The 22,192-nt window shown below is 38.6% G+C and overlaps 1 protein-coding gene across 2 annotated transcripts in view; it reads right to left on the reverse strand.

The window, feature by feature from the left end:
* The window catches only part of SYNE2 (spectrin repeat containing nuclear envelope protein 2), a 380,145-nt gene that overhangs the window by 250,143 nt on the left and 107,810 nt on the right, over positions 1-22,192 (reverse strand). For both annotated transcript variants that reach the window (XM_023232104.2, XM_023232093.3), the window contains exons 9-16: positions 20,388-20,488; positions 17,940-18,041; positions 13,504-13,641; positions 4,808-4,972; positions 3,817-3,929; positions 2,820-2,982; positions 1,094-1,172; positions 652-839 (exon numbers count right to left, since the gene is read on the reverse strand). In XM_023232104.2, the coding sequence (XP_023087872.2) occupies positions 652-839; positions 1,094-1,172; positions 2,820-2,982; positions 3,817-3,929; positions 4,808-4,972; positions 13,504-13,641; positions 17,940-18,041; positions 20,388-20,488 (1,049 nt within the window). The remainder of the gene's footprint in view (positions 1-651; positions 840-1,093; positions 1,173-2,819; positions 2,983-3,816; positions 3,930-4,807; positions 4,973-13,503; positions 13,642-17,939; positions 18,042-20,387; positions 20,489-22,192) is intronic.

A 22,192-nucleotide genomic window follows, 5' to 3' on the forward strand; every position in this document is an offset into this window, starting at 1 on the left:
CTATTAATTTTAGTTTCTATTTTGGAAATGTTTAATCTGAAAGGCTATCTATAGCCATCTGCAACAGAAAAAGACAAATGAAAGAAAGAAAAACCACCTCAAATAATCATAGAACAGATTACTACATGAATAACACATGAAAACAATAATGAATTACATTGACAGTTCTTCCACACCCCTACACATAAGTTAAGGTATCTTGATTTTCCTCCTCTAGAAACTCAGGAAGATTTTAGAGCTGAAAGGTTTCAACCAAATGGAAAAATAAAATTTTCTAAATAGTAGTTTATTTTAACTGTGTCTATAAGCTACCCAGTATATTAAGTCTTATTTCCTCTCCAAAGAGCTTAGCAGAACATCTCCCAAAAGCTATTACTCCATATGTAAGTTATACCTTAAGAAAGCTCTGTGTGTGGGAAGGGGGGGCGTGTATGTGTGTGCGTGACCATGTATAAAACCTATAAACCAGTGGAGAAACTGCCTCTTGGCAATTATATCGGGAAGAAACTAAATTTTTTCCAAGACCTTGAAGAATTTTCCAAAACACTGGTATACTCTTCTCTGTTTTCTCATCTTTGGATTGAAAATGAGGGTCACAAAATAAAACAATTAAAAAATAAAATTGAGCAGATGCTATTAGACTGCAAATACCTCTTTAATTTCTTCCTTCTTTATCTCCTCAAAGCAAGCCCTTAGTAAGCGAAGGTTTTCCACATAAGTAGCCCAACATGCCAGCACTTTTTGTAGAGTGGACTTCACATTATATATTTTTTTTCTATACATACAAACATCAGATTTCACCATCATATACTGTTTACTAATATTCTGACATTCTCCAGCTACAATATCAACAAAACAAAAAAGCAATCTTAGAAAACAATTTTTTATTAATACTATTTTAAAATATTTGCATACTTTAATTGACAGTGGCAAAATAATATGTATTCTGACAATATTAAAAGTGAAAGCAAGAATTTTCCCAGGAAAACATGCACATAAAACTAATTTCTAAAACATTATATAGAAAGCACAACAGATAAAACATCACTGTTAAGTGATAGTCATTCCTCAAAAAGTAACTGAACTACTTTACCCAAATTCTTATAAATTTCTCCACATTTTTGAAAAGAAGTATCCAGTTGAGCTAGCAATTCTTTTTCTTCAATAAATTTCTGGGAAGAAAACAAAAAGACAGTTTTTACTTTTAAAATTGTGCCAAGAAATTCAGATAGAGAGATACAGCCATTCAATGAAGGACACAGTTACCTAAAATTTCTTTAGGGCTTTAATACTACATATTTGGTAGAAAAAGATGAAGAAGGATGGTGAAAATCTAGGAGACATAAGCTGGGTGTGAACATTAAATAGGTCTGACACCTGATAAAATTGATCTTAATGTGGTGACATGGTGTTACAATGGTGTTCCTCTTGTGGAAAAAGGCAAGTTAAGTATTTATAGTAATTTCAGGATCTCCTACTTTGCACATTTTATTAATATTACATAATTGTGTCAGTTGCTCTTATTTCACATGCTTTATTAATATTGAGTACTTTTTAAAGATATATTAGAGTATGTTACAAAAAGATATCCATCACACAGAAACATTTCGGAAACTACCGTTAACCAAATTCTGTTACAGAAAAATACTAAGCTAATCCAAAATTCATATTTACTTTATATTTATGTGTGCCAATAGTATGAATATTTAAATAGAAAAATGAAAATTCAAGCAAGGAAAAAGAAATAGAAATACTCAAAATCTAGCCCAGTTTAGAATGATGCTTCCTGTTTGGAAACTTAGAGTGTTTAAGGCATAAATTGGAAGTGAATTTCTCTTTATCATTTAAAAAAATTTTACAACAAACTTTACAATCTTAGATTTTCCTTTCCCCCTTCATTTCTTTTTTTTTTTTTCTTTTTGAGCAAAGTCTTGCTCTGTCGCCCAGGCTGGAGGGCAGTGCAGTGGCACAATCTCAGCTCACTGCAACCTCTACCTCCCAGGGTTCAAGTGATTCTCCTGCCTCAGCCTCCCAAGCAGCTGGTATTACAGGTGCCCACAACCACGCCTGGCTAATTTTTGTATTTTTAGTAGAGACAGGTTTCGCCATGTTGGCCAGGCTGGTCTCGAACTCCTGACCTCAGGTGATCTGCCTGCCTTGGCCTCTCAATTTGTTGGGATTACAGGTGCACGCTACCGCGCCCAGCCCCACCTCATCTCTAAAAGGAGGGAAACAAAAAGAAGGACAAGGCCTAAATGTAGAATTGACATTTCTGTGATGCTGTAGTTTTAACTTAGATGTGACACACTTATATTTAAGTCACTTCAAACATTTTTCCTATAAATTAGAAGAGCTAAGGCCAAAAAGAAAGCCTCAAGGCAAAAGAAAAAATATATTGTTTATCCTGGCTAGTAAAATTTAGTAAGTTAAGATCAAAACGTTACAAGAAAAATGTAATTACTGCATGAAACTATGAATCTGAAAAGAAAACTAAAATTAACATTTCAAGTAAGTGAAAGAAGGAATTTTTAACGAAAAAAGAGCATGGAAATCCTTCATATTATGTTAATAGACCTGGTTAACTCTTCATCTCCCTTGGGTAGTAAGTAGTGATATTTTCTATTTTTTTACTCTTTCGTATGCTGCTGTTTGACTCCCTGTAATTCTCTTCTCCGGGCAATATTTAAGCTAATGAAATCTACCAAGAAAACCCATCTCAAAACCCGAAGAGTTAATGGGAAATCGTGCCAAGGAAAAATGTAAACACAGCACCCAGAGATGGAGAAGAGTTGCCTAAGACACAAAATTAAAAAGCTTACATGCCAGTCTTCCAGCAATAATTCCACAGATTCTCTGCTCCCATATTTAATGTTCCAAATATCCAATTTTGATTTCACTTCATCTACCAAACCAAGAACTAAGCACGTGTAGTAATGAAATTCTAGAAGTAGAATAAATTTTTTCTCCAAAATGTTGTTGATTCTGGAAAACAGTGCAGGTTTTGGAATTTAACTTAATATTATTGGCCAAATGTGAGAAATCTGTTCAGCATTTTAAAAAATACTGAGGCTTTAACTCTTTCTTTTAAGCACATGGAACTCAGATGTATCATTGTCTTTTCCTTTTTTAAACACTGTAAAACAAATACTGTGACTAGATATAAAACAACTATTTCTAAGGTAAAAACATCAAACACAACATTTTCTGAATAAACTATTCCCTGACTGACAGATCCTGTAATAAAATGTTGATCTATGAAATATTTTACTAAATCTGAAAACTTCCATATAACTTAATGAAACTATAATATAAGTTTATATATTAAAAGTTTTCATTATAAAGGCTAACACCCTCTCACTATTCTAATAAGTTGCTTTTGAGTAATGAGAAAAGATAATCAATTAAATAATCTCAATATTTATAGTATTTTACAGTTTATAAAGTGCTTTCATATCCCTCATCCCATTTGATTCAGTTTCCTGGTGAGACCTGAACAGGGCAATTATCATTAACCCAAATTTACGAAGGTGGAAACATGCTCAAAAAGAGAGTGACTAATCCAAAACCAAGATACAGAGCTCAGTTTCTCAATGTTTTCCATCACCATATTCTAACATTCAATAAAAAAGGAGGTATGTTGGCATAATATTTGTAACGTTACCACTATATAAAATGTGAAGATAAAATGTTATCAAGATTTAAAGGAGAATACTTGGTAAAAATTATCTAAAAATCTGTATTTTGTGGTCCCTGTAGTACCAGTTGTTACTCAAACGTGAATAGTACCAGCAGTTGTGAAATGGTAGTGTTACACACCGTCTTTTCATTTCCTCCAATTTGTTAGGTGGTACCAATGGCAAATGATTTTCATCTCTATTTTCAAAGGTAAGGAGAATGTTCGAATGATGTGCAAATCTGTCCATCAGGCTCTGAAAAGAAATTCAGCATGACATAAACCATATTTATTGTCAAACACTGTATAATTAAGGGTTTGTCAATCTCACTTGCATTACATCTTCTTTCAAAAAAATTTTCATAAAGCCCTCCCCACAACCCACTTTTTTTTATTGTTTTAAGACACAGGGTCTCGCTCTGTCACCCAGGCTGGAGTGCAGTGGCATGATCATAGCTCACCGCAGCCTGGAATTCCTGGATTCAAGGGATCCTTTCACCTCAGCTTCTCAAGTAGCTGGGTCTACAGGCACACAGTACAATACCCAGCTAGTTTTGTTTTTTAAAAAATTTTCTATAGAGGTGGGGTCTTGCTATATTGCCTAGGCTGAAACTACCACCTTTAACTAAGATTTTGTGAACAAACATTTTCATCATAAATGTTTTAAATCTGAACATTTTACAGACAGGCAGACTATAGTTTCTTTAGTAAAACCATTATTACAATCTTTTATTTATTGGTGTATATTCCATTCCTTTGTAGGCTCAAATACCATAAATCTCACATAATTTTTTTCATGCCATTTTAGTGAGAACCCAAGTCTCTCAAATTTTAAATCAGGCTCCCCCTTCTTCACCCTCCCACCCCTTGACTTTTTTTTTGGTCAGACTTTATTTATAGTTGCTCTAGAACTCTGTCCTTATTTAGATTCTATCCTTATTGTTTCAACCTTAAACTAGTACAATGGTCATGAATGTAAAGTTATGTTCTATGTCCCAAAACTCCCCAGAGGAATAATTGTAAACTATCCTCAAATATCCACTACTCTCCTTCTCTTCTTTTTAGGACAAAGTCTTACTCAAGAACAATCCCTAACAAAATATTTTTCTACATCTCTTTTTTTTCTTTTCCAACCTTGAATAAAGTCATTTTCTCTTGTATCAGAGTCATGGCTTGAGAGTGATCCTGGGAGGCTGACAAATCTTCATCCATAAGCTCTTCTACCTCCTGAAGCCAAGCTTCAGTTTGATGGAGGGGTGGGGGCAAGGCATAATTTAGCTTTATTTTCCATGCATTAATCTGAAAAAAAAAAAAGAAGAAGAAGAAGAAGATATTCTTCAGTAGCACTTTTCTAGTTTATTTCTTCACATACAGTATGTTTGACTCTTTGAAGTTTCTCTGGAAGCCAAGACTGATAAATGTGATCCATTATCATGGAAATCTTCATCAATGGGTAAATTTCTTAGTTCTAAATATCACTTAGCTACTTGCTGACCAGGAATACAATTTGTTCAAAAGTTGCAGGAAAAGAAGGCATAAGAAAAAACAAACGTTTTGATAAATCCACAATAAGATATGCCAGAAATTCAAAAGATTAAAAGCACACTTCTAAGCAAGGATAGACTATCCTACTGAATGACCATCATTTGAAATGCTGTGTGTCCTTGTGTGCTCTGACACTACAACTACACCTTCGATACAGATTTATAACTTCTCCCCTCTCTAGCCCTAACTATATATCCACGTGACATATCTCTACCATATCTCCCGAATATCTGTCCTTCACGAAAAGCACCACCCATTCCCAAATCCAGGTACATCTCCTCCTTCCTCAGCCTCGCACCACGCCCTGCATGCACAAGCAGGTGAGAAACACACACTCTGACTGCTTGCTTCTCCAAATACTCGCTGTGTCTTCGCTCTCGCTGCCCCTGCTACCGGGATGTCCCCTCGGCAAGCACTGTCAAAACTCACTCACACATCCATTCATTCACTCACTGGCCAAACATTTATGAACAAGCTATTGTGCTAAGAGCTGGAGATAAAGATACAGAAAGCTTCCGGCATGGACAAAGGACCATGTGATGGTTACCCATCATTTAATGCTATGCAGCAGTTAGAAGAAAATTAGATGCACAAACGCCAACATGGAAGCACCTTAAAATACACTACGCTCAAAAATAAAAAGAAACAACATATAACCTCAAGGGTACACAACTTAAAAATACATGTACAGGTAGGGTGCAGTAGCTCACACCTATAAACCCAGCACTTCAAGAGGCCAAGGCAGGAGGATCGGTTGAGCACAGGAGTTCAAGACCAGCTTGGGCAACATGGTAAAAACCCCATCTCTACTAAAAATACAAAAATTAGCCAGGAGTGGTGGTGCACAGCTGTTGTGTGACCTATAGTCTCAGCTACTCAAGAGACTGAGGTGGGAGGATTACTTGAGCCCAGGAGGTCAAGGCTACAGTGAGCCATGATCATGCCACTGCACTCCAGCCTGGATGACAGAGTAAGACCCTGTCTCAAAAACAAAACAAAACAAAACAAAAATACACATAAATTCAATCTATATTATGCAAAAACATAAAACATATTAAAGATATCAAAATTGTGGCTCAAGGAGAATGGAAAGAAGGTATGACTATAAAAGGAAATCAACACACAATTAAGCAAATGAATAAAAACAAGAGCAGGGTCCTGCCTAGAAGAGCAATTTAATACAACCCCCTATGTCAGAGTGTAAACCAGATAAATAAAAGCCACAGTTCTTGCCTGAACCACCTATCCAAAGAAGCAGCCAAGAACATGGTTACAGGGAAGTGTGATAAGTGATGTCACAGAGCCAGGCAGGCGAAGGTTGCAGTGAGCCAAGATCGCACCACTGCACTCCAGCCTAGACGACAGAGTGAGACTCTGTCTCAAGAGACATATATATATATATATATATAGAGAGAGAGAGAGAGAGAGAGAGGCATGGTGGATCATGTCTGTAGTCCCAGCCACCTGAGAGGCTGAAGTAGGAGAATCGCTTGAACCCAGGAGGTGGAGGCTGCAGTGACCCGAGATCACACCAGTGCACTCAACCCTAGGCAACAGAGCGAGACTCCATCTCAAAAAAAAGAATGTGACTTTTTACACAAACTTACTGTTATACAGTTTGAATGTTTACCTCCTCTGAATCTCATGTTTAAGTTTGATACCCAGTATTGGGGCTGGGCCTAACGGGAGCTGAGTTCCCACAAGTACTGGTTGTTGAAAAGAGTCTGCCACCTCCTCTCTCTCTCTGCCTCTCTCGCTCTCGCTTCAACTCTTGCCATGTGATTTCTATACACAACCTCCCCTTTGCCTTCCACTATGAATGGAAGTAGCCTGAGGCCCTCACCAGAAGCAGATGCTGGTGTCACGTTTCTTGTACAGAAGCAGAAACATGAGCCAAATAAGCCTCTTTTAATTTATTTCATACTCCTATGAAGATCAATCACAAATTAAAATTTGTTTCACTCAACTTTCTCTAATAAAAAGTACTGGTCTTAAGTCTGTATTTTATCTTTCTGTTACCCAGTCTAATTCTACTAAATGCACTGTTTTTATTCTTTGAGGGGTTTTTTTTTATCATTATTTTATTGTAGAGACAAGGTCTCACTATGTTGCCCAGGCTGGTCTTGAACTCCTGGCCTCAAGCAATCCTCCTGCCTTGGCCTCCCAAACTGCTGGGATTGCAGGCATGACCCACCAAGCCCGTTGAGTTATACTGTTTTTTAAACAGGCAAAAATTTGTATATCAGATAGATCACTTCAACATTAATTCATTCAAAAACATTTATGGGGTACCCATCATATGCTAAAGCAAATATCTAAAAGATATTTAACCAGGTACCCAGGTATACAAAATGAGGACAAAGCTAGGTTCCTTTAAGGCAGTCAAATGGAACTATTCATAAAATGAAAGCATTAGATATTACAGCTTTTCCATTTTGTTTTGCTTTTTTTTTTTTTTTGTCTTGCAAGTTTAATTTTCTCAAAAGACATATGGCAAAGATAATTCTATAACCCTTTTTTTTTTTTTTTTTTGAGATGGAGTCTCAGTCTGTTATCCAGACTGGAGTGCAGTGGTACAATCTTGGCTCACTGCAACCTCCACCTCCCAGGTTCAAGCAATTCTCCTGCCTCAGTCTCTCAAGTAGCTGGGATTACAGGCACACACCACCACACCTGTCCAATTTTTGTGTTTTTAGTAGAGACGAGGTTTCACCACGTTGACCAGCCTGGTCTCAAACTCCTGACCTCAGGTGATCTGCCCATCTCGGCCTCCCAAAATGCTGGGATTACAGGCATAAGCCACTGCACTTGGCCAATTCTACAATCTTAAATCATTAACTATTTGCCAGTATGTCTCCAGATGAAAGAAAAATGAAAAAAAGTTATTTCATTATTGTAATTTTTTTTTTTCTTTTTGTTTTGAGATGGAGTCTCACCCTGTCTCCCAGGCTGGATATACCTCTGAAACCTCTGCCTCCTAGGTGCAAGCAATTCTCCTGCCTCAGCATCCTGAGTAGCTGGGATTACAGATATGTGCCACAATGCCTGGCTAATTTTTGTATTTTTAGTAGAGACAGGGATTTGCCATGTTGGCCAGGGCTGGTCTTGAACTTCTGACATCAAGTGATCTGCCCGCCTCGGCCTCCCAAAGTGCTGGGATTACAGGTGTGAGTCACCGCGCCCAGCCATTTCAAATAAACAAGTTAGCATATACTTTTAGTGTGTCTAACTACTTGTACATCTGCCAAAAAATAAAACATAAATTTGAAATATAATTGAGTTAAAGAGAGGCTAAGAGCAATACCTCTAGTTCAACTATTATTCTTTGCACAACCAAAAGACAGCTGCATATATTTTGAATTAAACCAAACCTGTTTTTTCCGACTCAGGGCTACACTCAATATTTATACAGCAGGCAGAAGAGGAAGAACAGAAGGCAATGTTTACCTTTCGCTCCTCTCCTTTCTCACTTAACACTTCCTTTCTGCAGTAATTACTTTTCAATTTGGCTGAAAATTTACATAAGATGTTAACAGGTCAAAATAACATAATGTTGCTATTTTCTACAGTAGGCTCAATATGAAACCATTTACTATGATGCTCTGAGAAATCTGTTCTCAAACTATTGAACCAGAAACTGCATACGTGGTTTCAACTTTTATGCCCTCAATGGCTTTAAAATTAGCAATGTCTCATTTTGCCACATCAAGAAACTGAGCTGCAGTTTACCTGACTGAGGAATGGATTTTCAAGCTATTACCAATTTACAGCACTTAATCTTGCAAAATAGTTCTTTTTGTGGTTTTTCTCATTATTTGGGCAATGTTTCCGTATTTAACAAAATCAGGCCAGGTCTCTGTGGCCTAGAACAGCCTGAACTATTCAGACAGTATCTTCTTCATTGCCTTCCACTTTGTTGAGGACTTGTCACGGACAGGTCTTATCCTTCACAAGAGTCCGTTTCAAAGCGGTGATCAGAATAGAAACTGACAATGCAATAAGCACCACTACTGACGGGAAGATTCTAGGAGCTGCAAGTTCTTCAAAATTAGGTTGTCTAAAAGAGTGGCTCTTTTAAGCCACTAGACTGCTGTTTAATACTTAGTAAACGGTGTGGAAAATGTATTCTGAAAACAGGCTGCCACTCCTGACAGCCAAGCAAAGGGTCAGCAAACTTTCCCTGTGAAGAGCCAGAGTATCTTTGACTTTGTGGACCACACAGTTCCTGTCGTAACTCTGTAAATGTATTAAAAATCATTTCGTTATCCATTTATAAATGAGATGTTACATAAATTATACCTCAATAAAGTTTTTTTTTTAATGAAGGCAAAACAAAGACATATTTAGAGATCAAAGAAAACTAGGTGAATTTGTCACTCACAGTCCTGTATTGTAAAATAAGTGAAAGGAAGTTTTCAGGCTGAAGGGAACTGAGCTCAATGGAAACTCAAATCTCTAGAAAGAAATTAAGAACATGGGAAATACCTAGATAAATATAAAAGATTAATTTTTTCATTTAATTTCCTTAAAATATATGGTTGTTTAGAGAAAAAAAAATTATAACATGGCCCTGGGGATTTTAAGACATATGTTACATGTGTCACATATATTTATATACAAAACAACTATAGCATAAATAATGGGAGATGAATCAATTTGATTGCAGGATTTCTACATGTTACAAAAAGTTGTACAATAACTTAGATGTCGTACAACTCTAAGGCTGGGTGTGGTGGCTTACATCTATAATCCCAGCACTTTGGTAGGCCAAGGTAAGTGGATCCCTTGAGCCTAGGAGTTCAAGACCAGCCTGGGCAACATAGTGAAACCCCTTCTCTGCAAAAAAATACAAAAGAAATTAAGTGTGCATGGTGATACATGCCTGTAGTTCCAGCTACTCAGAAAGCTGAGGATTGACTGAGCCCGGGAAGCAGAGGTTGCAGTCAGCTGTGATCAAGCCACTGCACTCTAGCCTGGGCAACAAAGCAAGACCCTGTCTCAAAACAATAACAACAACAACAACAAACTGCAAAACTCTAAGTAGACTGTAAAACTTTTATAATGTATATTATAATCCCTAGAGCAACCACTAAAAACATGATAGGAAGAAGTAGAGTCAAGTCAATAGACAAATTAAAATGAAATTCTTAAAAAACACATGATCTAAAACCAGGCAACAAAGGAAGAAATGGGAGCCGGGCACAGTGGCTCACATCTGTAATCCCAGCACTTTGGGAGGTCAAGGTGGGCAGATCACTTGAGGTCAGGAGTTCGAGACCAGCCTGGCCAAGATGGTGAAACCCCATCTCTACTAAAAATACAAAAATTAGCCAGTCATGGTGGTGGGCACCTATAATCCCAGCTACTCAGGAGGCCGAGGCAGGAGAATCGCTTGAACCCAGAGGCAGAGGTTAGTGAGCCACGATCACGCCACTGTACTCCAGCCCGGGAGACACGGAGAGACTCCTTCTCAAAAAAGAAAAAAAAAAAAAAAGAAAGGAAGAAACAGAGATAGAAAAAGCAGAGAGAATAAACAAAACAAAAAGTTAAATGATATACCTAAACTGAACTATATCAACAATTAAATATTAAGTGGACTAAGCACTACAATTAAAAGAGAGGGGATAGGCTAGGCACGGTGGTTCATGCCTGTAATCTCAATACTTTGGGAGGCCAAAAGCTCTAATTCAGGAGCATTGCTTGAAGCCAGGAGTTCATGACCAGTACGGGTAACATGGCAAAACTCCATCTCTAAAAAAAATTTAAAACTTTGCCAGGCGTGATGGCACACACCAGTAGTCCCAGCTACTTGGGAGGCTGAGGCAGGAGGATGGCATGGGAGGCTGAGGCTGCAGTAAGCCATGATTGTGCTGCTGCATTCTAGCCTGGATAACAGAGTGAGGCTCGATCTCAAAAAAAAAAGACAGGGACTGGCATAGTAGGTAAGAAAGCAAGATACAACTATGTATCATTTATAAGAGCTACACTTCGAATATAAAGACTCCAAATAGATGAAAAGTAAATGAAGGAAAAAGATGTACTATACAGTCAGCACAGAAGACTGGAATGACTATACTGGTATAAGATTAAGTATAATATTAATAGATGTCAAGAAAAACAGTATTATTAAAGATAAGCAGGAATATTTCATAATGGTAGAAGTCTTCAGGAAGACAAAGTAATCATAAGCACATACACACAATGACAATGTTTTAAAATACATGAAGCAAAATTTGACAGCACTGAAGACAGATTCCCACAGATTTTAATACTCCTCTCTCAGCAATATATAATAGAATTGGACAAAACATCCGTCAAGACACAGATAATCTGAACAAAATTATCAACCACCTTATATTAATTAATATTTGTAATTCGGAAGCAACATAATTTCCCATCAACAGTTGAATGGATAAAGAAAATGTGGTACATATACACAATGGAGTACTATTCAGCCAAAAAAAACGAGGGTTGGGCGCAGTGGCTCACGCTTGTAATCCCAGCACTTTGGGAGGCAAAGGAGGGCGGATCGCGAGGTCAGGAGATTGACACCATCACCGTTAACACAGTGAAACCCTTTCTCTACCAAAAATACAAAAAATTAGCCGGGAGTGGTGGCGGGTGCCTGTAGTCCCAGCTACAGGCTGAGGCAGAGAATCACTTGAATCCGGGAGGCGAGACTTGCAGTGAGCCGAGATCACATCCCTGCACACTCCAGCATGGCAACAGAGTGAGACTCTGTCTCAAAAAAAAAAAAATTAGCCGGGCATGGCAGCATGCACCTGTAATCCCAGCTACTCTGGGGCTGAGGCAGGAGAATTTCTTGAACTCAGGGTGCAGAGTTTGCAGTAAGCCGAGATCACACCATTGTACTCTAGCCTGGGTGACAGAGCAAGACTTCATCTCAAAAAAAAAAAAAAAAAGAAAAAGAAAAAGAATGAGATTCTGTCATTTGCAACAACGTGGATGGAAATGGAAGTCATTATGTTAAGTGAAATAAGCTAGGCACAGAAAGACAAATATCACATGTTCTTACTTATTTGTGGGATCTAAAAATCAAAACAGTTTAACTCATGGAGATAGAGAGTAGAAGGATGATTACCAGAGGCTGGGAAGGGCAGCTAGGGAGTAAGGGGAAATGGAGATGGTTAATGGGTACAAAAAAAGAGAAAGAACAAATAAGACCTACTACTTGACCACGCAACAGGGTGACTATAGTCAATAATAACTTAATTGTACATTTTAAAATAACTTGAAGAGTGTAACTGGATTGTTTGTACCTCAAAGGATAAATGCTTGAGGGAATGAGGATCCCATTCTCCAAGATGTGCTTATTTCACATTGCATGCCTGTATCAAAATATCTCATGTACCCCATAAATATATGCACCTACTATGTACCAACAAAAATTAAAAATTAAATTGAATTTTTTAAAAAATTTAACATTTATAGAATATTATACCCAATGACTGCAGAATATGTGTTCAAGTGCACAAAGTTATGTACCATATGCTGGGCCATAAACTATGTCTCAATAAATTGAAATGGATTGAAATTATACAGATATATTCAGACACACATGCACAAATTCATCCTTACACACTCTCTGTGGATTTGTTCCTACTTCTTTCAAGCATCTACTGATATATTGATACATGATAGTAGAGAAGAAGCCACAGGTCAATCAAAATATAGATAATCTACCGTAGCAAACCAAGAATTGATAGCAAATATATCAAGCTTGGATAAGCTTGCGTTTTCTCTAAGCAGAATGCAAAAAATTCCTACTTAAAAGATGATCACTACCCAAATGATGCCATGGAGAAAATACAAAAACACTATCCCATTTTCTGATGAAGCATCTACCCTGTCTTTTACAGAATTTCTCATGGAAGTTTAAAGTAAAACCCTCATCCAAAAAAACAAAGCTGCCCTTTGAAAATGCTCTTCTTCTTTTTTTTTTTTTTTTGAGATGTAGTCTCATTCTGTCGCCCAGACCGGAGTGCAGTGGTGTGATCCCAGTTCACTGCAACCTCCACCTTTTGGGTTCAAGCGATTTTATGCCTCAGCCTCCCAAGAATCTGGGATTACAGGTGCCCACCAACACGCCCTGTTAATTTCTGTATTTTTAGTAGAGGCAGGGTTTTCCCACGTTGGCCAGGCTGGTATCAAACTCCTGACCTCAAGTGATCCACCCACCCTTGGTCTCCCAAAGTTCTGGGATTACAGGTGTTAGCCACCGATTCTGGCCTGAAAATGTTCTTCTAATCAACATAAACAGTCACCTGGTGATCGAGGCCATCCCAGGCTTCTCTCAACTGTAAATGATCCTTGTCCAGCTCATCCGGATCCCATTTTATTGAGAGAACATCCAAAAAGGACTTTTTTTCTTCATTGAATGACTCCGTAAACGACAGCAGGCTCTACAATTAGAAGAGTATTTTAAAGACTGAAAATGTTTAATTCCATTTATATCATATAATCTGTTATTTTGAGGTCTATAGGTATAGGATATATTTAAGTTTTTACTTAAAGGTAAAATCCTCTGAATCTAGTATCCTCTCTCTGCTCTGATTTCCTTCTTCAGTGCACTGTGATAACTGGACACCAGCATGATGTCATACGTCTCACTCTGTGCTTTGTGTCGGTATTGTTGGATTTCTACTGGAATGGAGCAGCAAGGTCACTGGGTTACAGAGCAGATCATGATGCCACACGGAAAACATGAGTTTGTTTGTTCTCCCCAAGTATGCCCTCACAACAAAATAAGAATGAATGAATGTGAAAATTATATGATAGCAGTAGTCATAAGCAATTTTCAAAGTGTTCATGAATAACTGAGCTTCGGCTTATTCTTCCCAATTCATTTTATATAAACTTTGAAAAACACTTTGCCTTCAAATACTTAATAAGTAAAGCTTTTTCTTGGTTCATATTTGGGTGAAATACGGGTATTTAAGAGTTATCAGGCCGGGTGCGGTGGCTCACGCCTGTAATCCCAGCACTTTGGGAGGCCGAGGTGGGTGGATCACAAGGTCAAGAGATTTAGACCATCCTGGCCAACATAGTGAAACCCCATCTCTACTAAAAATACAAAAATTAGCTGGGCGTGGTGGCGCATGCCTATAGTCCCAGCTACTCGGGAGGCGGAGGCAGGAGAATCACTTGAACTTGGGAGGCAGAGGTTGCAGTGAGCCGAGATCGTGCCACTGCACTCCAGCCTGGTGACAGAGACTCTGTCTCAAAAAAAAAAAAAAAAAAGAGTTATCAATTGGCCAGGCACTGTGGCTCACGACTGTAATCCTAGCAATTTGGGAGGCTGAGGTAGGTGCACCACTTGAGCCCAGGAGTTCAAAACTAGCCTGGGCAACATGGCAAAACTCTGTATTGACCAAAAATACAAAAAATTAGCTAGGCATGGTGGCACACACCTGTAGTCCCAGCTACTCAAAAGGCTGAAGCTGGAGGATGGCTTCAGCCCAGGAGGCAGAGGTTGCAGTGATCGGGCCATTGTACCACAGCCTGGGAGACAGAGAGATATCCTGTCTCAGAAAAAAAAAAAAGGGTTATCAATTACATGGGTTTTTTTTTTTTTTTTTTCTTTTTTTGGAGACAGGATCTGGTTCTATCGCCCAGGCTGAAGTTCAGTGGCATGATGTTGGCTCACTGCAACCTCTGCCTCCTGGGCTCAAGTGATCCTCCCACCTCAGTCTCCCGAGCAGCTGGCACTACAGGGGTGCACCACCACATCCGGTTAATTTTTTTTTTTTTTTTAGTATTTTTTGTAGAGACAGGGTTTCACTATGTTGTCCAGGCTGGTTTTGAACTCCTGGGCTCAAGTGATTCACCTGCCTCACCTCCCAAAGTGCTGAGATGACAGACATGAGCCACTGCAACTGGCCATAGTTAACTACTCAGCTCTGGGGCTGTAGTGTGAAAGTAGCAACTGACAATATATAAATAGGTGTGGCTCTGTTCCAATAACATTTTCTTCACAAAATGGGCCAACCTCTGCTCTAGAACCATACTGTTCAAATGCTGTTTCAAGGATCAGCATTAATGTTTTAAACGTCATTTAAAACATTATCCAGAATTATTGACAGCATTTTAAATTAAATATTATGAAAAAGTCAAAGGATAATTTACTTTAATTCTGATAATTAATGACTTCATAAAACCTTCTATTTAGGGAACCTGAATCTGTGATACATTATTAAATCAAAGACATATGTGAGAACAATGCACTTTCAGTAAAAGATGAGCACTTTGTTGAGAAAAAAATCTTAGACCAGAGCTAAGCGAAGGTCAAGAAGCCTGTGCAGTTCGGACCAAAGGAAGAAAAAAATGTTTGATCCCTTCCTTCCCTGATGCTTCCAAAGCGAAAAGGAAAGTATGGCCAGCAAGTTGCACAACCCACTGAATGTTACAGTTGAAAGGCTGGACTTATCCAACTCTTTGACTTAACAGACATGGAGATGGAGGCCTAGAGGTGCTAAGTGCTATGTAGGTACCTGACAGTATCTGCAGCTTGCTCAGGACAGAGCACTGGGCAGAAGCACAGCACTGCATAGACAATGGGCTCTAAGAAACGGGACTGAGGAACCTTTGCTTTGTTTCCTGTTAAGTCTCTTTCAGGGCTGTACAGTGAATAACTACTTACCCCAGAGAAGCATCACAATGCAAAAAGAGCTAGGACTTTAAAGCTAGACTTCCATTCAAGTCCCATCTCTACCCTTTTAGTAGCCATGTAACCTTAAATAAGCCACTTATTATCTTCATCTGTAAAACTGGAATAATACCAAGCTCAGCAAGATATTTTAACACGTGAAATGCAAATCAGCAAGGTATCTGCTACATAGAAAATGTTCAACATGGCCAGGTGTGGTGGCTCACGCCTGTGATCCCAGCACTTTAGGAGGCTGAGGCAGGTGGATCACTTGAGGTCAGGAGTTCAAGACCAGCCTGGCCAACATGGTGAAAACCCGACTCAGGCCGGGCGCGGTGGCTCAAGCCTGTAATCCCAGCACTTTGGGAGGCCAAGACGGGCGGATCAGGAGGTCAGGAGATTGAGACCATCCTGGCTAACACGGCGAAACCCCGTCTCTACTAAAAAATACAAAAAACTAGCCGGGCGAGGTGGCGGGTGCCTATAGTCTCAGCTACTTGGGAGGCTGAGGCAGGAGAATGGCATAAATCTGGGAGGCGGAGCTTGCAGTGAGCTGAGATCCAGCCACTGCACTCCAGCCTGGGCGACAGAGCGAGACTCAGTCTCAAAAAAAATAAAAATAAAAATAAAAATATGAAAACCCGGCCGGGCACGGTGGCTCAAGCCTGTAATCCCAGCACTTTGGGAGGCTGAGACGGGCGGATCACGAGGTCAGGAGATCGAGACCATCCTGGCTAACACGGTGAAACCCCGTCTCTACTAAAAAAATACAAAAAAAACTAGCCGGGCGAGGTGGCAGGCGCCTGTAGTCCCAGCTACTCGGGAGGCTGAGGCAGGAGAATGGCGGGAACCTGGGAGGCGGAGCTTGCAGTGAGCTGAGATCCGGCCACTGCACTCCAGCCTGGGCGACAGAGCGAGACTCCGTCTCAAAAAAAAAAAAAAGAAAACCCGTCTCTACTAAAAATACAAAAATTAGCTGGGCCTGGTGGCAGGCGCCTGTAATCCCAGCTACTCGGGAGACTGAAACATGAGAATCGCTTGAACCCAGGAGGCAGAGATTCCAGTGAGCCAAGATCGCACCACTGTACTCGAGCCTGGGCCACAGCGCAAGATTCTGCCTCCAAAAAAAAAAAGGAAATGCTCAATATGTGGTAATAATCACAGCTGTCATTATTTCTCAAAGGACTCTCAGTTGAGGCTCTGTATTCATTCTAAAAAGCATGTTCTGGGGCTGGGTGCTGTGGCTCATACCTATAATCCCAGCACTTTGGGACACCAAGGCAGGTGGATCACCTGAGGTCAGGAGTTCGAGACTAGCCTGACCAACATGGAGAAACCCCGTCTCTACTAAAAATATAAAATTAGCTGGGTGTGGTGGTGCATGCCTGTAACCCCAGCTACTTGGGAGACTGAAGCAGGAGAATTGCTTGAACCCGGGAGGCAGAGGTTGTGGTGAGCCGAGATCACGCCACTGCATTCCAGCCTGGGCAACAAGAGTGAAACTCTGTCTCAAAAAATAAAAATAAAAATAAAAATAAAATAAAAAGCATGTTCTGCTTTAAACCAGGGACTGGAAAACTTTTACTGTAAGGGGCAAGACAGTAAATATCTCAGGCTTTAAGAGCCATATGGTCTCTATCACGACTACTCAACTCTGGGGTTATAGTGTGAAAGTAGTGACTGGCAATGCTTAAATGGGTGTAGCTCTGTTCCAACAACATTTTATTTACAAAATGGGCCAACCCCTGCTCCAGAACCATGCTGCTCAAAGTACTCCAAAAACGAGCAGAATCAACATCATCTGAGACCTTGTTAGAAATGCAAAAACTCAGGCCCTGCCCCAGAATTACTGAACCAGAATGTGCATTTTAATAGGACTACCCCAGTGAATCACATGCACCTTAGTTTCTGAAGTACAGTGCTAGAATTCAGCCTTAAAACCTTCAGTGAATTTAATATTTAAAATACTTAACCCTGAAAGAGTTTTCTAAAAACATACTTACTGCTCAGCCCTTAAAAAGTACATTACAAACAGCTGTTTAAAATCATACTTACATTATACTTTTTAAAGTAGGTATCATTTTCTGGATCCTTTAGCAACTTCTGTAGTTTTTCCTTTTGCAGAGTTAACCAGACCAGAGCATCTTTCACCTTTCCCTGTATTTTACACACACACAATTAAACTATATTTTAAACAGACTTGGTTTTTTTAACAAAAAAATTAACAACTTGAAACAGCAGTGAAATAATGCCATCATTACACACCAATGATTCATTATGCCAAAGAGTAATATCACTTGTTCACATAACACCTTAAATTTTAAACCAGATTGGAACTAGCATCTGAACATGACAATGTGCTAAAGAAATGGGCAAGCAATGCACCCCCTCCCCCATTTTGGCTTGGAGAACATTATTCTAAATCATTTCTTTATAGCAGGCATTTCAGAAGACTGCCTTCCAATAAATCGAAATATGGGGTAATTCAAGAGATGTTCACACCCTGCAGAAACACTGACATCAAAAATAACTCAAACACTTTCGAGAGCCTAAAAATAACAGTACCAAAGGTTTTTAGCTATGCTATCGTCAAGATATGAACAACAATTACTTTTTCCGTAGATTCCTGCTTAGGTGGTAAACTTGCTTACATTTGGAAGCCAATTTTACTGCTATAGGACAAAGAAGTTATATCTTATTTCCACCCTTCTTTAACCTTCATTTACTTTGTTTTTTCCTATTAAGCAAAAGTTTTCTAATACTTTTGCACTCAATTTCATGGACAGTTGAATCTTGCATTTTATTTCTTTAATATGAAAATTAATTAGGAAAGAATAGCTCCTCAGCAAGCCAGAAATAAGTGAACTGAATTATAAGCCTGCATCTCAGCTTGAGACTCTCTTCCAGAGTCAGCAACAATCTGGCTTATTGCCTCAAACTTAACAGCTGGAAAAACATAGGCCCAATTTGTCAAATAAAATGCATGTAAACATGTCTGAAAATGCATGCAAACATGTGGTTTAAAACACTTTTTTAAGTAATATTCTCAAACATTTTACTAAATTCACAGCACTCATTTATCATCTTAGAAGCAGAGTAAGAGTTTCTTTTCAGCTCAGCAATTTTTATGAAGTTTCCACCCACACTATTTTGTGTACTCACTGAAAGTAAAGGAGAAAAACTGAATAATCAAATGGCAATCTAATAGTTATGCAAGGCTGGGCGCAGTGGCTCACACCTCCAATCCCAAGCACTTTGGGAGGCCAAGGCAGGCAGATCAGTTGAGGCCAAGAGTTTCAGACCAGCCTGGCCAACATGGTGAAACCCTGTCTCTACTAAAAATACAAAAATTAGCCAGGTAGGATGGTCCATGCCTGTAATCCCAGCTATCGGGAGTCTGAGGCACGAGAATCATTTGAGCCTGGCAGGCAGAGGTTGCAGTGAGCCAAGATCACGCCACTGCACTCCAGCCTGGATAACAGAGTGAGACTCTGTCTAAACAAACAAACAAACAAAGAACAGTAATTCAGGAGTATATCAACAAATAGGGATTAACAATAGAATACAACACTTCCATTTATATGAATTACACAATTTCATTTATATGAAGCTAAAGAATAGACAAACTGGAAATGTGCTAAAATTAGATGATGGTGAAGGTTGCCCAATCATGTAAATACACCAACAACCATTGAAACAAACATATTAAATAGATGAATTTTATGGTATATAAATTATATCTCAATAAAGGTAATAAATATTATAATACATAAAAATTTGATAGGCCAGGCACAGTGGCTCACTCCTATAATCCCAGCACTCTGGGAGGCCAAGATGGGTGGATCACTTGAAGTTAGGAGTTCAAGACCAGCCTGGTCAACATGGTGAAACCCATCTCTACCAAATATACAAAAATCAGCTGAGTATGGTGGCACGTGCCTGTAATTCCAGCTACTTGGGACGCTGAGGTATGATAATCACTTGAAAGGGAAGACAGATGCTACTGTAAGCCAAGATCGTGCCACTGCACTCCACCCTGGGCGACAGAGTGAGACTCTGTCTCAAAAATATAAATAAATAAAAAATTTTAAAAATTGAATATTATAATAAACAAAAATTTTATATCTTTAGATTTTTAAAAGTTTAACTTCATTTGTCTTATATAGTGCCTATCGAAAAGTTTCAGATAATTCAGTAAAGTTTAATAAATTATCCCTTTGAACCCCAAAAAAAAAAAAAAAAGAACATTCAACACTAACCTACAGTAACAGAAATTAGAATGCTGGTTGCCTGGGGTAGGAAGCAGAGACAGAAAAGGTGCCCAGTGGAATATTCTGGATACCAGATATGTTTTACATCATGATTGAAGTATGATTTACAGGGGTGTATGCTCATTAAACTGTACATTTAAGTTCTGTATGCAAATTATATCTTGATTTTAAAAATTAAACCATTAGCAGGATACAACTAAAATGAGCCTGACTTATGCATATGAAAACATACCCGAGCCTGCTCTCCAGTCCCAGGTGCATCTTTGGAATACTGCAGAAACTGTGCCACGTAGGTCATGATGGACTTTTCATCAGGATCAACAACGTCCACATCTGCAAGATACACCACACTATCAATTAGCTGTTATACATTTGCTATAATGAATATTCAAGAATGGGCTATGCCATAACCTCTGCCATTTGGTTAACAGACTCTGGAAATGCACCAAAGTAGTCACCCAGCCATCCAATCTCGGTTTACTCAGCCTTGCTGCAAGACTGTGCAGTGGCTAAGAGTTTAGATCTATACACAGAGATAGCTGGGGGGTTAAATCCTGGCACTAGTATGTGCACAGTCTCAGTTTTCTAATAATAAAGTGTCACTATGGGGGTATGTCTGAGGGCACAAGTAGTCAGAGAGAATGGAGAGGAGAAAATAAAGCATTCTTCTTTCTAGACACATGGTGCAGAAATTCCTCCGGGAATGCAGGAACATACAGCAATTAGAATGCATTCCTGACACCCTGGTCTTGGCATGTGTGCAGTAAAGCATCTCCAAAAGCATATATTGTATGGAAAGCTTATCTAAAACATTCACAGAGTTTGTTCATTCATTCATAGAAGAAGTAAATCTACTGAGAGCCTTCTATGGGCCAGGTTTTGTGTTGCATTAAGAGTCCATGGTGAAATAAGTTTGTAAAATGCTGAATTAAACAAAATTTTAAAGACTACAAACTCCTATTTATCTTATTTTTTATTTTATTTTAGACAGGATCTCTCTATGTTGTCCAAGCTGGTCTCAAACTCCTGGCCTCAAGCAGTCTTCCGACCTCAGCCTCACAAGTAGCTAGCATAAGACACTGTGCCAGGCATATAAATTCTATAAAGTACAGAACTTCTCCAGGCATCTAATAAGTGAAGGAGATCATAAAATCACAAAAAGGGGGATGCAATATGTCACAGACAAAATGAACACCTAATTTGGAGGTGTTCCTTGACCTAAACAAGCAATGAAGATTATTTTTTTAAAAAACTTCAGTTTATTTATTAATTAAGTTAAACTTAAAGCAACAAATATTTACAGAGAGCCAATAAATGTGGGTCACAGGCAGGGGCTACAAGGATATGTAAGGTATGGTCCCTGCCTTTGGAGATCTTATGTTTCAACCCTCTATTCATTCAACTAGTAGATGCTAGATGCCTTAAAACATTATCTGCCCCTCAAGGAGTTTAAGGTTAGGAGAAAAACAAGTAACAAACAAACACAACACACCATGCATGCTTTAGTGAACATATTTACTAGGTTCGATGAGTGCTCTAAGTCACCTGAAGTAGAAAATAAATCAATCCATTTGCAAACAATGTAATTCAAGGCAGTAAGCATATAAAAGTTAGCAATAAAAAGCTGAGGGTAGGGTTTCAATATAGGAAGAATTTTTAAGAATTAAGTTATTCTATCTTTAACTGAAAAAGATATAAACATCAAGAGATACATAAAATAATGATACTGGCTTATTTAGATATCGCTTTACAAAAACTTCTCATTATATATGAAGCCACGCGTGAAGATTAAATGTGTTAACAATATTATGTCAAAATAGTTCCCTTATTCAAATATGACCAAAGTATTTGGTTTGGATAAATAATCATGATGCATTTCATATTTTTGAGCTATTATTTAAGCCATTTATAATGAATTATGGGCAATTATGCAGAGGAAATTTGTTTTTACTACAGTGTCAATTTCATTAGTTGCCTGGTTATTCATACATACAAAAATGGAGAAAATATTTTATACTAATAATAAAGATTTGGAGA

Source organism: Piliocolobus tephrosceles, chromosome 6, assembly GCF_002776525.5.
Source record: "Piliocolobus tephrosceles isolate RC106 chromosome 6, ASM277652v3, whole genome shotgun sequence".
Taxonomy (NCBI): domain Eukaryota; kingdom Metazoa; phylum Chordata; class Mammalia; order Primates; family Cercopithecidae; genus Piliocolobus; species Piliocolobus tephrosceles.